The sequence below is a fragment of the Lutjanus erythropterus genome, chromosome 1 (genome assembly GCF_056507025.1).
Source record: "Lutjanus erythropterus isolate fLutEry1 chromosome 1, fLutEry1.hap2, whole genome shotgun sequence".
NCBI lineage: Eukaryota > Metazoa > Chordata > Actinopteri > Lutjaniformes > Lutjanidae > Lutjanus > Lutjanus erythropterus.
In genome coordinates this window covers 48674248-48690280 of record NC_139317.1, presented here as the reverse complement: position 1 = coordinate 48690280, position 16033 = coordinate 48674248, and the positions used below count along the sequence as shown (strand labels likewise).

The following is a 16033-nucleotide window of genomic DNA, read 5'->3' as shown; positions in this document are numbered from 1 at the left end:
GCACTTCCTCCAGTGACCTCTTGAACCATGAAGAACTTCATAGGTCAGTGCATTATTTCAAAATTAAAGTGCGTAACAGTAACAGTAACACCAATTTCATAATTTTGGGTGACTGATATTTATTTGATATTATTAAAAAAGAAACAGCAATTTATTTACAATTCCAATGTTTGTGTATTTAAGGTATATAGTGTTAATGTAAATGTGAGTGAGCTTTAATTCATGTATAATATTTTTAAATGTTTAAATTAAACATTGAAGGTTGGGTGAATAAGGTTTCTTTTGTCATTGCAATGACAGTCTTTATCTATTGAGGATACATATATATATATATAACTGAGGTGATGATTATCAGCTTAAAGGATTTTGGTGATTGAAAAACTAAGTTACAGCACTTCCACCACTTCTCTAGAATGGCCCACCTGTGCTTTTTTACCATAACATCTCAAAATATCTAATGAGCAAAAGCCCACAAAAATGTTGATAGGGCTAGATTTATCCACCGACAGGCCCTGGCATGAAGATGAGCTGCGGGGCCCCTGTTGAGGACCTCTCGTCCCTGTGCATTGTGTCATAATTTGATTGCACCCAGTTTTGTTTGGAAATGTGCACACTATAAGCATATCAATGTAAATATTAAAGATATAACTATGTTTTGACAAAAAGCTGCTCTACAAGAAAAGGCTGCAAGATCAGGTCAAGGCCCTCATCTTTTCAGTCCCAACAATGATATTTGCTCCATGCAGGGCCACCTCATGGGTTCATCTGGCCATGGATTAATGCTACTGAAAATATCTGTTATCATTTGTTATTGATGATCTTAGAAGGTTAGAAGAGGACAATTAACTAAACAACATTAGTACATGTTCTGGACAGGTGCCTGTCTCCTCACTACTGTCCACCCACCCACCCACCCACACACACACACACACAGAAGTGAGACTTTGCCTCAGAGAACTGTTTGTAGAACAAAATCATTAATCTGCGTTAATGTTGCTGATGATCCCATATCCAAATCCTCCAGCTGTGTTTTCACAGCTGTTAGAGGGAACATGACTACATGGGGGTTCAGTGACACCTCCTCTTTCCTGGAAGCATCAATATGAATCACTACTGACTTTAGAACTATTTGTTTTCAGCAGCGATAAACAGACATCCCTGCTCACGTTTCAGAGGATACACATCTACAGACGGGTTAACTCAGTGGATTCAGACCCAGCTGGAGGAAACTCCTGTTATCCTGCTGATCTTACAGTGCCCTCTGCTGTTACAAAAACCTAATGCAGCTAGAAGACAACCTTCAGGGGTTCTCAATAATATCCAAAGTGCTGTAAGCATAGTGGCCCAGAGTATGTTACAAAGCAAGATCAGGACAGTCCTCCTGATTCAACTTAACACAGGAAAAACTGTCAAAATAACAAGAAATACAACAAGAAATACCCAAGTCTTGTGACTTCTTTGTAGAGATGAAACAATTACTTGATCGACACAAAAATTCTTTTGATGACAGATTGTTGCAGTTATTTCAATTAAAAATGCCAAATATTTCCTTGTCCGAGCTCATCAAACTCTTTTGTGATAGTAAACAGGACATTTTGGGGACTATTGGTTGGACAAAACAAATAATCTGAAGATGCCACCTTTCGCTTTAAGAAAACTGTCATGGGCATGTTTCACCATTTGACCAAGTGAATGACCAATTAATTGAGAAAAGTTTAATGTATGATTAATTTATAATAACAATAATTGTAACTTGCAGCCCTAATTATTTATTAAATTTAATTAATTTAAAACAATAAGCCTGCAAATGCAAGAAAGTGATGTCAGTGTGTGTCTGCTGTACAGATGCAGACAGCATGGAGGGTTCCAGTTAGGTGAGGCAGCATGTAAAAGATGATTGTAGAAGAAGGTAGCAGGTTGCTGTAAGGTGCTGTAAACTGTAAGATTACAGCAGCGGCTGTGGTGGGGAAAAACTTCCTCTCCTTAACAGCCAGAAACCTTGAGCATTCCTCCCTCATTCCTCCCTCACCCTCCTCTGTCTCCAACCAGAGACAGAGGAGGATGAGGGAGGAAGGTAATAATAATAATAATAATAATAATAATAATAATAATAAGTTAGTAGAGTTGTTGTAGTTGTAGAGTCTTTCAATAAAAAACCCAAACATTACATTTAAAGCCACTCAGGGGTGGACAGGAAGAACTTGTTTGGTGTTCGTGTTCTTGGCAACAACAATAAACCAATGTCCAATATGCCGATATCTTTGGGTGCCGTGACCCATTTATTTTCACACGTGCTCACCTTCATACAGGTAAACCATTATACGTTGATTATTCTTCTCAGACAGGTTTCCATTAAAGAGGTTTAGTGTCCATTACAGGTAAGTATCCATTTAACAGTTTCAGTCCCAACACACTGTCAAAACTTCCATGCTGCCACACATGCTGTCCACACACCTGGTGATCATCACCTTCACCTTACCTATATTACCTGTGTGTTTGACCTATATCATTACCTCTACAAGAAATAAAACAAACAAAAATATTACTGTGGCTCCAACAATAGTAGTTTTAGTAGTAGTTAAAGTTGTGGGTGTTGAGCATAGAAAATGTAACAGATTTAGAAGGATTTATTGTCAGAACATGTCAGATAATATCCATTAGTATGCTTTCACTAGTGTGTAATCACGTGAAAACAAGAATCATTGTGTTTTTGTTAGTGTAGAATGAGCCCTTTATATGTACAGAAGGATGCGTTCCTCCTCCTCCTGCCATGTTGCACCACCATGTTTCTACAGTGCTCCAGAACAGACAAATGAAATACTGGCCTGAGATGTCTTTTGTGGGGGCTTCACAGCCACCTATAATCTCCAACACCAGGGGTCTGGAACCTTTACTCTCAAAAGAGCCATTTTTGGCCAAAATAGAATAAAATGAAAAGTCTTTCTGGAGCCACAACATTAAATTCTATATTTTCCTCTTAGACATCTATGTTTTTTGAAGCATCCAGGGAGACTTAAGATACCCTCCAGCAAAGTTTTGAGAAAAAGGTGCTGAGCCATAGATGTAAGGGAGTGTGCAAAATACGGGGGGGTCGAGGGGGGTCCAACCCCCTCGATTAACCCATGAGACCCCCGAAAGCCTCAAAAGCAAAATTTGAAGGGGGTCTCAAATTTTGTCAAATAAATATTTCATTGTCACTAATGGTCACTAAAATGTTTTTTAAGCTCACCATGTCCAGTATTCAGAATTTAAAAAAAAATACTCACAAATATTTTTTGCCAAACGGAGCCAGCCAGTCCTGTGTGTGTATGCAAATTAGCCATGTGCGCACCAAACAGAAGAAAGACGTAACGTTGAGAAGTCATACTGGTCATACTAAAAATGGTAAGCAAGCGAAAGCTGAACCAGAGTGCATCACTAGCACACTTTGGGTTGACATTCAAAAAGGTGGCACTCAGAGATGAAGATGCTGGTGCAGGTAGCACAGTGGGCCCACTCGCTACCAGAACAGAGGATCCTCTCCCACCCAGTGACTCCACAGAAGAGCAAGGTGAAGTTGAGGCCAAGTGCTCTGAAGACGCAGCAGGTGCTGGGGTAACGTTAGCTGCTACTGCTGCTAGCACTGTCATATTTGCTGTAGATGGATGGTTAAATTATGTCACACAATCGGTCATACTGCAGGCTCTAATTTGCAAGTGCACTGATTGCGTGCCGATAGGCTATACCTGACATTTATTCAGTCAATTGCTCTTGTAAGTGCGCCAGATTGGTGTCAATTGTTGTTGTGTCTGCATTGTAATGCACAACTTTGCCTCTCCTTGTTATAAAACAACGTGCATCCATACAACTTTAGCCAATGCAACCTCCTATGTCAGTGTTGCTTTGCGAATATTATGGGATTATCAAAAATTGTTAAGTGTGTGCCTGTGTGCTGTCACGTAGGCTATAGACTGATTGTCTTGGCTTACATCCATGAAATATTGTAATGTTATAGACCTACTGCATATTGAGAAAATTAAGATCGGTATTGCGCAACAATCGGGAGATGGGGACCCCCCTGAATATTGACGGGTATTTCGCACACTGATGTAAGGTATAAGGCACATTTTAACTGACAAATATTAAAAGTTTTTAAAAAAAAAAACAAAACTATTTGGTGTACAAGCTACACATTTTTACAATTAGAGAATGTAATAAACATGTGAGGTCTACAAAAAAGACAGTTTAAATGTTTAAAAAAATATTAATTCAATCTGATTTTTTTGTCAAAGCTACAGGGAGCCACTGAAAAGGGACAAAAGACCCACAATTGGCTCTGGAGTCACAGGCTGAAGATCCCTATCCTTCACACTTGGAAGAGGAGGGCGAGATGAGGAGTTTGGAAAGCTCACTACTAAATGTCACTGAAACCTCCACATTAGTTCTTTAAGTTGTTTTTGTTGAACTGTTTTTTGTTTGTTTGTTTGTTTTTTTGTTTGTTTGTTTGTTTTTTGCGTCTATTTCATGAACATTTCCGTTGATAATCAGTCTCCTGCTAGACAACATCTCCTGCCCCTCATATGTTCTGGCTTTTCCATATGGGTACTTTGTTTGACAGGTAATCCAGGAGGCAAATGTCATTACATATTCATTTGTCCTGGCTTTGAAAATGAAAAATCTACAGTCTAACCTACATTAACACTAGAACAGCCAAGGCAGTCATTTTGACCGTTTTCAAATTGACATGTGCAATAACTATGTTGAATTAAAAAATACAGTGCTGCTGGTACCTGACTTTTTTCTAAAAGTGTCTGTATTCTCATTTAACATGTGTTTCATATCAATTACACCAAATATAAAGAAAATGTGATAATTTTCACCTATTTCCGCCACAGGCAGTCACACTGATCACATAGAAATCACCAGTGTTACATTTTTATTTTTTGCCCACAACTGAGTCTACTAAGGTGGTAGATATCAAGACAAAATCAATCCTTGAATGTGACTTGTGGCAGTGAGTGTAAAAGGTGTATTCTCTCTCACGTGGGTTACTAATCTCCATGTATCTGTTAAACCCAAATCCTCTGCCATCAGCTGAATTGCAGCTCTGTCCCTGAGTGAAGATTTACCACTGGGCTAACTCTTATCAATCATCCCATCCATTACCTGGCTGGTTAAAATCACCTGCCAGTATAACTTGACCCTCCATATTTCCCACCACTCTATTAACTTCATGAAGAAAATCAGGCTCTTCCTTGTTAGGTGCATATAAATTGTGCAGCACCATTCTAATTCTGTTAATCATGGCTTCGATACAAATAAGATGACCTTCCTTGACCTTGTGTTGTTTCAGCATGATAAAACGTTTTTATTGAGAGTCATTACCCCTCTACATTTGCTCAATAGAAGCCATAGAAGACTCTCCCAACTCACCCTTTTTTAAATTTCCTCATCCCCCTCATCAAAGTTTGCTCTGGTACTGCTTGTCATTTCACCAGGATGCTGTGTACTGATGATTGATTTTTCACAATAATACTTTCTCTTTGTAGAGGACAATAATTGTATGGCTAATAGCAAAGTGTGTTTCCAGATGTGTATAATTATCTCCATTTTTAAAAAGATAAACTAACAGCCTTACTATTTTCTGGTCCTTGTACTGTGTTTTTATTTTTCATTCACATTATTTAGTTTTTTGTTAAACTGACTTATCATGTTACTGAACTTAATTCAATTTGTAATTATATTATGTATTTTTTTGTTTTTATATCTCAGCACTTGGTAAATGTGTTTTTTGAAAAGTGCTATAATGTTGTTTGGTGTTGTTTTTGTTGTTGTTATTCATGTTATTATTTTCCAATGTACCTCTGACCGGACGGTAGGCCATCACCCAGGAGGCTGTACGCAGACACGGTGACTGATGTCCTCCACACCGCCAGGGGGCAGCACTGCTCTGATGATGCAGGAAGCAGAGGCGGCTCAGCTGGCACATGCGCAGTGGGTACCAGTGTGAATCAAACAGCGAGCAGTTAGCAACAGTTAGTTAGCAGGCAGCAGTTTCCATCAGACACATCCGGCAGTCAGGACTGCGTGAGTGAGCTGAATTTTACAGAACAGTTTACTGTAGAGGAAAGTGAGCAGAGATGTCCGGCGGAGGTGGAAATGAAGACATATTCGACAGCATCTTGATGGCGGAGGAAAGGTGAGTCTGATGTTTTATCGTGTGTTACCGATGGGCACGCGCCTACCTGTTGAAGCCCTGCTGAGTCATCAAATACAGAGCAGGTCAGTGAGGTGTAACTGATTCCATGTCAGTGAAGTGTGACTGACTCCGGGTCAGATCTGAACTTGACTGTAGAGCAGAGCTGCCCGCCGCACGCTGCTCACCGACACTCCGCTGACTGTCCGCAGGTTCAGAAGGGAGGGATACCGGGAGGGCTTCGAGAAGGGGACCCGCCGGGGACTGCAGGACGGCCGCAGACATGGAGCCTCTCATGGGGCCAAACTATCCACTGAGGTCAGTGTTCACCATCACAGTACACTGATTAGACTGTCATCTGTTTAGTTCTGTTAACAGGAGTCTAAACATTGTTGCTAAGGTTACTTACAGAATACAGATTACTAGTGTGAAGAATGTAACAAATAATGTAATAATTGTAATTATTACATCATAGTAATGTAACTAGGGATGTCATGATTCTCCAAATCCATGATTTGATATGACTTCCTGACACACTTTAAAGGTCAGGTTTAAAATTTTCAATGTAAAGGGATAGTTCATCCAAAAATGAAAATTCATTCATTATTTACTCACCCTCATGCCAATTGAAGGTCAAGTTTAGTTTCCTAGGACATAGAACACTGCTGAAGTTTTACAGAAAAACAGTGGTGCAGAATCTCCCAAACAATTGAAGTGAAAGGTGACCAGTTTTCAAATGTAAAAAAAAACAAAAAACATAAAATGTCTCCATACTGCTCATTTGGTGCAATCCAAGTCTCCTAAAGCTCTGGCATGCAGTGTGTGTACACACCATCACAACCCACACACCCAGAGGGGTATACTACGGAGCGAGATTCATGTGTTAGTGAGCTATGTTGAGTCTAAAGCCAGGATTTTCAGTGTCACGAAGGTGGCTCTCTTTTAACCTGCTAGATCACCATGGTAACTTATGCTAAACTCATAACCTGGTCAGGAGCAGGTTATGTTCAGAGTTTCAGATTAAATCGTCTGTAAAATGCGCTGTTCTTTAACTAATTATTGTCCTAACAAGGTTGTTTATGAGCGATATAGCTTTTAAACTGAGGAAAGACATTAAAAATGAAAAGTGTTGAGCTGTATGTCCGTAATATCACCAAACAAATCCATATAATGTAAAAATGTAACAGCGGCACAAACTGTCTGCATCGCGCTGTCATGGTAACCTCCATTTGGTGATGCAGAGACATTTTCCCCGTTTGCTTCAGATCATATTAACACTTTAAATTGACATTGTATATAATCCACACACTAAAATAATGATGAAACAACTACAGACACTTTGAATACTTTTTACTGTTATCTGTTTTGTTTTGGTGATATTGCAGCTCAGATCACTGATTAGAAAATTCATCATCATTTATCACAGACAATCTTAAATCAGTTACACTCATTTTACGTTGGTTTGGTCAAAAACTTCAGTGATGTCCACGTCTCTGTCATCATAGGACAGTGTCAGACAGACTTCATCATGTTTAAATCTGCTGTATGGAGTTTTATTGTTTAATGTGCGGTTTTCATGTTAGAATAAACCGCAGCAGTAAGACCGCATTTAGTCCATCAGTAATTTTCTGACAGCATTCTTCTTCTACTGCTTTATTTGCAGCAACAATGTTGCTTTTTGCCGTAATGTATTTTGTATATTTTCCACAGCTCATAATTATAACAACTTGATGATTTTGACTTAAGTGGCTTGCGATCACTTCATTTCATGTGGAAGAAGAGTCAAATGATGCAACAAACGCCCCTTTTATGTCTTTTATGAGTCTGAAGACGAAAGCCTGGATTAACAAAGTGAGTTGATAACCACCATCGTGATGCCCGTTATCTCTGATTGCGGTTTTAGGCTTTGTCGATTCAGATCATGCAAAGAAAGCCTGGCTGTGTTGAGCTTGCTTCGTAGTACACCCCTCTGTTCAGATAGTGTGCACACGCATGTGTACGTGGTTCCAAGCTAAGGATCTACAGTGAAGATTCAGGCTAATAACATGGTGTAAATGATGGGTGCAGATTGTAGCCTGACTTCAGTCAGTCTGTCAGCAGGAGATCCCAGATGTCTGCTGGGATTTTCTAACTGAACTACGAGCAGGACATTCATTTTTAGTTTCACTGACTGTGTGTAAGTCTGATGTTTTCACATCACGGATGATGAAGAAAGGACTTACACTGTTAATGGACAGATAGTCTGTATGAAGATGAAACGATCAATGAAAGAGTGGAAAACATACAGACGAGCAGAGAAGAGACAAAGCAGCTGCACACCACAATGTCCTCAACACACAAACGCTTGCTCTGGACACACCAGGTTCACCTGGACTTTAGGGAGCCGCCATGGTGAAGTCCAGACCAACTGATGTGCCCATTTGTGTTCACATGTACAGCTCTTGCAGGCGGTTGCAGACTGGGTTCATCAACCTGTTGGCTTGTTTCATTTGCATTGATTTCCTCTAAATTCCTGCAGTCTCTCGCATGTCTTTACTGTCTCATGTTTTCTAACATCCTGCAGATCTCCTTCTATTATGGGTTTGCCATCACATGGAAATGTCTTCTCCAACATAACACAGATGTCAAATCAAGGTATGGTCTCTTCTTCTAGTTGTCACTAAGGCATCATGCAAATTATTTAAATTCAATACTTGTAAAAACCTATTGGACCATCCAGCTGATCATGGAAGTGACTTGTTGGTGAAAAATTTACTTTGAGATTTACTTTGATCATTGCGTGTGTGTGTGTGCTTTGTCAGAAAGCGTCTGAAAGTCTTGGAGTCTCTTCTGGGTTTGATCCAGAACTCCCCTCATGATGACCCGCAGTCTCCAAAGCTGCAGGAGGACATGGAGAAACTTCGTGCCAAGTTCCGACAGGTACTGACAACTACTGTACTGACTGGATATTCATAAAGTCATGAAAGTCATAGTCAAGAATGCAAGGATGCTTTTCAGTGAATGACGTTTTTTTGACATCAGTTTGTTTGACTCATCTACATCCAAAGAGTTTGGTTGTTTTGGAGGGGGGGTGGCTTAAAGTGATAGCGATAGTGGAAAAAAACAAAACATTAGATTAATTGATATATTAATAGTTAAAAAATAATGGTCAGGTGCAGCCCTGGACTATAGAGAGACTGAAGCAAACACACTAACTTAATGTTACTGTAACTTTGCTTGACATCAGAGTTGTTAAGCAGAAACACACATGTACCCGACCGTTGTTCTCACAATTCTCTCTTACGGCGTTTCTGTTGTTGAGACAGTTCCACTCCTAAGCAACTGGCATATTAAGCTTATAGGGCCACGTGGCTCGGTCTGAAGAGACTTAGTACATATGCCAATGTGCTGGTCAATTTAACCAGGAGATTTGTCCTTAAAGCGATTATATTTATTATATTTATTTATAATATATATATTTATTAAAGTTTCTTACAACACCACAGCACAGCAGACAGAGCTGTGTTGGTAGACAGAAATAATACAACCTGGAGATCAATGATCCTTATTGATTATTACAGCTCTTAATATCAAACACAGACTTAACCAGTTATCTACTGTTTAATACAAATTTTAATACAGCTATCAAGGTAACTGCTGCCTGCCTTTTATTCCACCAAAATCCTTTTTTTTGGTGTGTCTAGCAAAGTTTTGGCTGAAGTCCCAACTCTAATCATCACGATACGCCACTGATACAAGTTTTTATACTAAGAATTTTTCTGATCTCTCTTCTTCCTCCCTTCAACTTGTTATATGCTTTGTTGAGCTCAGTGCTTCCATCCACTTCTCAAAATTGTTTTGGCTATAATAGTTCATCTTTGCTCTGGACAGTTCTATAAGCACATACTCTATTAAAAAGCAATAGTTCAGCCAAAAATGAAAATTCACTCAATATATACTCACCCCTGTGCTGATGTGAGGATGGGTGAGGATCTCCAGTTCGCAAAACACTCCCGGGTTTCAGCAGAAAACAGCTTTGCACCCAAATCCAGTACAATTGAAGTGAATGGTGACCAGTATTAAAATGTAAAAGAATAACACAAAAAAACACAAATGTCTCCATACTGCTCGTGTGGTGTAATCCAAGTGTCCGTAAACCGCAACATTAAAATTAGACCCGAAAAGACGCCATTGACACCATGTTTTTAGCCTAAATGATCAGACCTGATCCATGTGCACACACCTGAAGTGGGTACACAGGCTCAGGCAAATGTGTGTTTCTACTTAACAACTTTGATGTCAAGCAAAGTTACAGTAACATTAAGTTAGTGCATCTGCTTCAATCTCTCTATAGTCCGGGGCTGCACCTAATCATTATTTTTTAAACTATAAATCTATCAATTAATCTAATGATTTTTTTATTGAATTACGTAACAATGATTTTACCTACAATACATAATAAAAAACTTATCTTATTAATATTGCAATATTTTATTCAATCATAAACCTGAAAAATAGACACACAAAGCACTTTACAATAATGATAACGTGTCATATTTTAAAATTAGTTTATTTTCCACCTTGTTTAATAGACTTCATGTCAGATGTCTGATCAGAAAAATACTGGAGCTTAAATTCAAAAGGAGCTGTGATGTATATTAATTTAATCACTAATAACTGTCAACTGTTCACTGAACTGGACAATCAGTATTTTGACTTTAAACTGGTTATGACATGAAGTTATTTAATCACTGGAGTCATATGCAGGTACGATGATCACTGACAGAGTATTTTTGCATCAGTATGAGTCAAACAAAATACTTTTCACTGTTTTTCTGCCAGCTAAAGTGAATTACAGTCTGTAACATTAGTTTTAGCCATTCTGTCTCATGTTTGGCAGAAACTGAACAGAAAGAACAAAACAGTAGAAAAACACTGTTAGATGACTCATGGTGTAAATAGAAAATGTATCCTAAGTGACTTCTACTAACAGAAACATGTTCCACGTGTTGATAATCCTCATATATGGTGTTTGGGTGCTGACAGAAAGTAAACAGGACGATGCAGGAGGAGGACAGGTCACTCAGTGCTTCACTTCCAGCACTCGTGGGGAGCAGTTTGTCCTGCTGTGATAAGTCATGTCCAGTTTGTGGAGCTAAAGAACCGAACTGTCTGTCTAAAATACTCAAACACTTTAGATGATTGCAGCAAGTCTTGCTCCCTGTGGCTTGTTCTTCGGGTGAATCCATGCTGTGACAGGATGCAGCACTTCATAGTAGCGTGTCGATGCACGATATGCAAATCAACATGTTTTTGTAGTCAATGATGTTGACGAATCACCCCAGCCCTACTGTAGTCTGTGTTGCTAGTGTTAGCTGTGCATCTCTCTGTCTGTCTGTTCTGTGACTTTGTGTTTTGCTTAAGTGACAGTGAAATACAACTATTTCTAGTTTAATAAAGACCACTGTGTGACAGTGTTTATAAACTACAGCTCAGAAAAGATAACCACATCTGGCATCTGAACATGTGTTCATATGAGTGTGCATGATATGAAAAGCCTGCCCCCACACCTGTCCTTGCCACCCAACTGCTCTTTACAGACTGTGTGGGCTAAAATGCACATTACAATAATTCACTGCATGTTTACAGTCAAGCAGGCAAACTCATTAAAATGTGCAAGAATACCATTCCAACCTAGACCTGTACTATGACAAACTTACTTTATCACCTGAGCTGCTTCCACCCTTCAGAGCACACAGCATGTCATCAGTCATGACCTTCATGATCAATAGTTATTGATATCAACCAATGTGAAACTTGTCTATAATGATTTTTCAGCTGTTTTGCTCAGTTCAACCTGATCATGTCCTGTGCAGACACAGAGAGAGCTGTGAAGCTGCTGCTGCTCTGCTAACAGGCTGCTTGCTGTTTACAAACTGAATACTCTATGACTGCATTAGCAAAGCATTCAGTGCATGCTGTCTAACCTGTGGCCTTGACTAGGTCTGCTCCATGCTGAGTGTCCCGACTGACTTCAAGGATTACATCAAGACTGTTGAAGGGACGTCTTTCTGAATCTCTCCTGATGATGATGATGAGGAGGCGGAGGCGGAGGCGGAGCTGAGCTGGCCTCTGTGTCCTGGACAGAAGTGAGGGAAGTCGGCAGCCCTGACGTCAGTCTCACAAGCAGCATTGAGTGATTGGTCTGCAGTGGATTCGTTTGAGGGTTTGGAGTGTGAAGCAGGAACTGTGTCCATTTGAGAGTCATCTATTTTCTTCACATTCTGCTCTGCCGGAGGTCTGATGTGTAGGAGTCTGTGTCTTCACTGAACAGGGTTGGTCTGAGGAGACGAGTCCTGTCAGTGTGTAAGACAACAAGGAGGGTTTTAACAGAACAAAGACACGACAACAGCAAATGACACAAGAATCTTTGCTGTTTGGATTCTTGGGGAGGTTTGACTCCACTACAGGGATAAAAAACGTGAAGTGTGCTACTTCACAGCAGTGGTGTAAAGTAACTAAGAACATTAGTTTTGAGTAATTTTTACTTTATGCTGCTCTGCACTATATTGTGTTTTATCTGACAGACCAATTTTAGTTTTCAGAAAAAACAATTTGCACACAAAATATTTTTAAGAGGTTATAAAAATCTGATGAATTGTTAGATGATCACACATCCTCTGTGTTCCCACTGAACCGTAAATGAGTTGAACAAAATACCAGAAACACACTTAGACCATTACCACACCATCCGAACCTTCATTTGGGAGCATGTATTACAGGACAGTTGCATTATATAGCATTAGATTTATCTAGGTGACCCTGATAAACTGAGTGTATAATGTATTTGAAGTGAAGAAAGAAACATTATTCATTAATGTCAAAATGAATGGGGGATGGATGGCACAGATGGGAGAGTATGCATTATATGGGTAATAATGATAAATTACTATCTGTGCTATTAAAGTAAATAAATAATCAAGAAAAAAAAGGTTGCTAATCTAAGCCACTTTATGAAATATAGTTGATTGTTGAGTGAGAACGAGACCCAACAATCAGCTATTGTCCTGTGATACTGACCTGTGATTGGTCAAGTCTCCTGTCCTGGGCTGGATTTTCTAAAGCCTGAAAATGGAACCAAGAGGAGGAGCTGAAGCCTGGTTTTCTCTCAGACCACTTGAATTACATTTTGCTTAAATGTTATTATAGAACCTTATCTAATGATGCCAAAAATTAATGGCCCAGCTTTAAATGCGTAAATATTGGCTGATTTTTCTCACTTCTCTATGATGTTTAAATGCATATCTGTGGTCTCTGGACTGTTGGTCAGTTGTCGACTGCAACTCTTCACAAAAAGGAAGTCTTCATCTATAGTATTGTATGTTTGAAAGAGGCACAGTGTTGGTCTGGTTCAAGTGAAAAAAGGGTTATCATTTCAAATTGTCATATGTAATGTCATGTGATACAGTCCATATTCACACCAGTCACACTGAAGGAGCATTCCACCTGATGACACAGACACAGCCTGCATCATTCCACACACACACTGACACAAGAGGGAGGATAATCTACAAACTGTAGATGCAACAGGCCACTAGAGGGTGCTGCTGTCACTCAGTGATCGCACCATTATCACAACCCCTCTCTCTTTTACGCACAAATAAAATATCTAAAATGTAATATAAAAATATACAAGAATTCACAAACATAGTACTAAGCGATGAGTTGGTTTTTGGATTTATTTTGAGTTTAACAATACGGTTATTTTTTTTTTTTAAATTAAACTTTATAGAGATTGTCATGAGCAAATAAAGATTTTTGAAATTACAGTAGAACTCTGTCTCTCTCTAACCCACACACACATTTCTGTTGTTGAGGCTGAAGTTGAGGTGAGTTTTTTTCAGTGATAATGAATACCTTACAGCAGTCATTTAGATTTGATTGTAAAGAAATGCTGAAAATATTCCTCTCTGATGCCTTTTGATGTGATTTATGACTAGGTTAGTTTATTTGATAAAGGATCAGATTCAATGGTAAAAGCAGCACTAGTGTATATATGACATTGTCAGGGATAACATGATAAAGTCCGAGGCCTATTTCATTGTGGTCCCTGCTGTTCCATCAAACTGTCTTCAGCACAACAACATGGAGCCAGCCATTCAATGTCCATGACTGGAGACAGGCCAACACAACATGTCTCAAGTACAGCAGTCCACATACAATACACTATGGTATGGTAAAGTAACAAAGGCTGCATCCAACATGGTGTGGGTCTTCTACTGAATCCTACCGACTGACAATACAAGTGGAGCTTACAGGCAGGAACAGTAGTCACTACTGCCCTCTGGTGGTTGTGAATATTAACACTAGAGCAGCCAATGTTGCTGGTACCTGACTTCCTTTTCCTAAAAGTGTTTTATTTTCATTTAGAATGTTTTTAGATAAATTACACAAAAGATCACTTTTACCTGTTTCAGCCACAGGCGGTTATACTGACCTCACAGAAATCGCCACTGTTGTTACTTGTTGCACAGTTGGAGATGTGTCGTGGTTGCTTAGCAACTATAATTTCCTCTGTTAATAAAACTAGGTGAGACTGGGGATGGGTGTAACCCTTTTTGTCTTTGCACCTATAATTCACTGAATTTTTGTGTAAAAGCTCTCAAATTTTGAAACAAAGTGTCCTTACTAATTACAGCCAGCAGGGATTTTTGGTTTCATTTTCATACTTGTTTCCCATAGGCTATGATTATTTTTGTGATGGTTCTAAGTGGAAATTTGTTTTTATTAATGTTAAAATAACGTGTTAATAATCTTATAACATACATGTAACTGTTTGTCCCTGAGTAATTCTAGATTAATCTAAATTTTGAATCAGATCACTGATGTTTATTATCCTACAGAAAAATACTGCTGTGAATATATGCAGTCACCACAGTTTACTACACATGATGGCTGCATAATGAATATATGTGTAGATATATATATATATATATATATATATATATATATACACACACACACTCATTTACACAGGATCACCCATTATAGTTAGGACAAATTACATTGATCATATCTATAAACACCCAACCATACACACACACACATACACACATTTTTATAAAGAGAAAGCTGTCCCCAGAATCAAAAATACATATTTTTCCCCTGGCCTGCAGTCCTGTTTATCCATCTAGATAGTTTTGGTGTGTCCAAAACTCTACAGCTCACACCAAGAAAAAATAAATAAATGTAAAAAATCTACATGTATAAATAGCAGTACAGGCCAGAGGAAAAAATGTGTCTTTTTCTAATTTTGGGATGAACTGTCATTGAACTGCAAAAAGAGACTTAAAAGTGACACAAAAGTTACTGTATGATTATGCACAGTGCCAAAGACACATTGTTTGATGATGAAGTGCTTTGTTATAGAATTCTCTTTCCAGCTTTCCATTCTGTTTACCTCCATAAAACATGTAGAGACTTGGAACTTGATGGAGATGTAATCATCACTGTGAACATGACTCAGTCATAGGTGTGACTGGCCACATGGTAGTTAAAGGTGTTGGGATATTGTTTATTTGCTGTAGTTATGAGTTATGAGGAGTGTGTGTCTCTTGAATTAGCAAAGTGCACATGAAGGTAAATATGTATGCACAGACACGCAGCTCACCACTGAGTTGTCCCAGGATGGTAACTGTGTATTGTATCACTGTGCAGCAGCCAGTCACCTAAAAAACCTGAGAGCATCAGATTTCATCACAGGCACAGCAACAGGTCCACCAGGAGGAGGAGCAGGAGGAAACACAAGTAAACTGTGAGCACACACTTATGAGAGGACACCTTTCATCCAGTTGGATCATAATTTATATACATTCAGAT

At 39.0% G+C, this 16033-nt stretch overlaps 1 protein-coding gene across 2 annotated transcripts; it reads left to right on the top strand.

Moving 5' to 3' along the window:
* The first annotated feature begins 5873 nt into the window (after positions 1 to 5873).
* Positions 5874 to 12274, top strand: lto1 (LTO1 maturation factor of ABCE1). 2 transcript variants are annotated; one of them, XM_084722724.1, is made up of 5 exons: positions 5874 to 6261; positions 6388 to 6493; positions 8739 to 8809; positions 8977 to 9094; positions 12158 to 12274. In XM_084722724.1, exons 1-5 carry the CDS (start codon positions 6188 to 6190, stop codon positions 12227 to 12229), a joined length of 441 nt encoding a protein of 146 aa, XP_084578850.1. In that variant the 5' UTR covers positions 5874 to 6187; the 3' UTR covers positions 12230 to 12274. The 2 variants fall into 2 exon arrangements, with proteins under 2 accessions (XP_084578850.1, XP_084578858.1); XM_084722732.1 differs by having other exon boundaries at positions 5882 to 6178.
* Positions 12275 to 16033: the final 3759 nt, after the last annotated feature.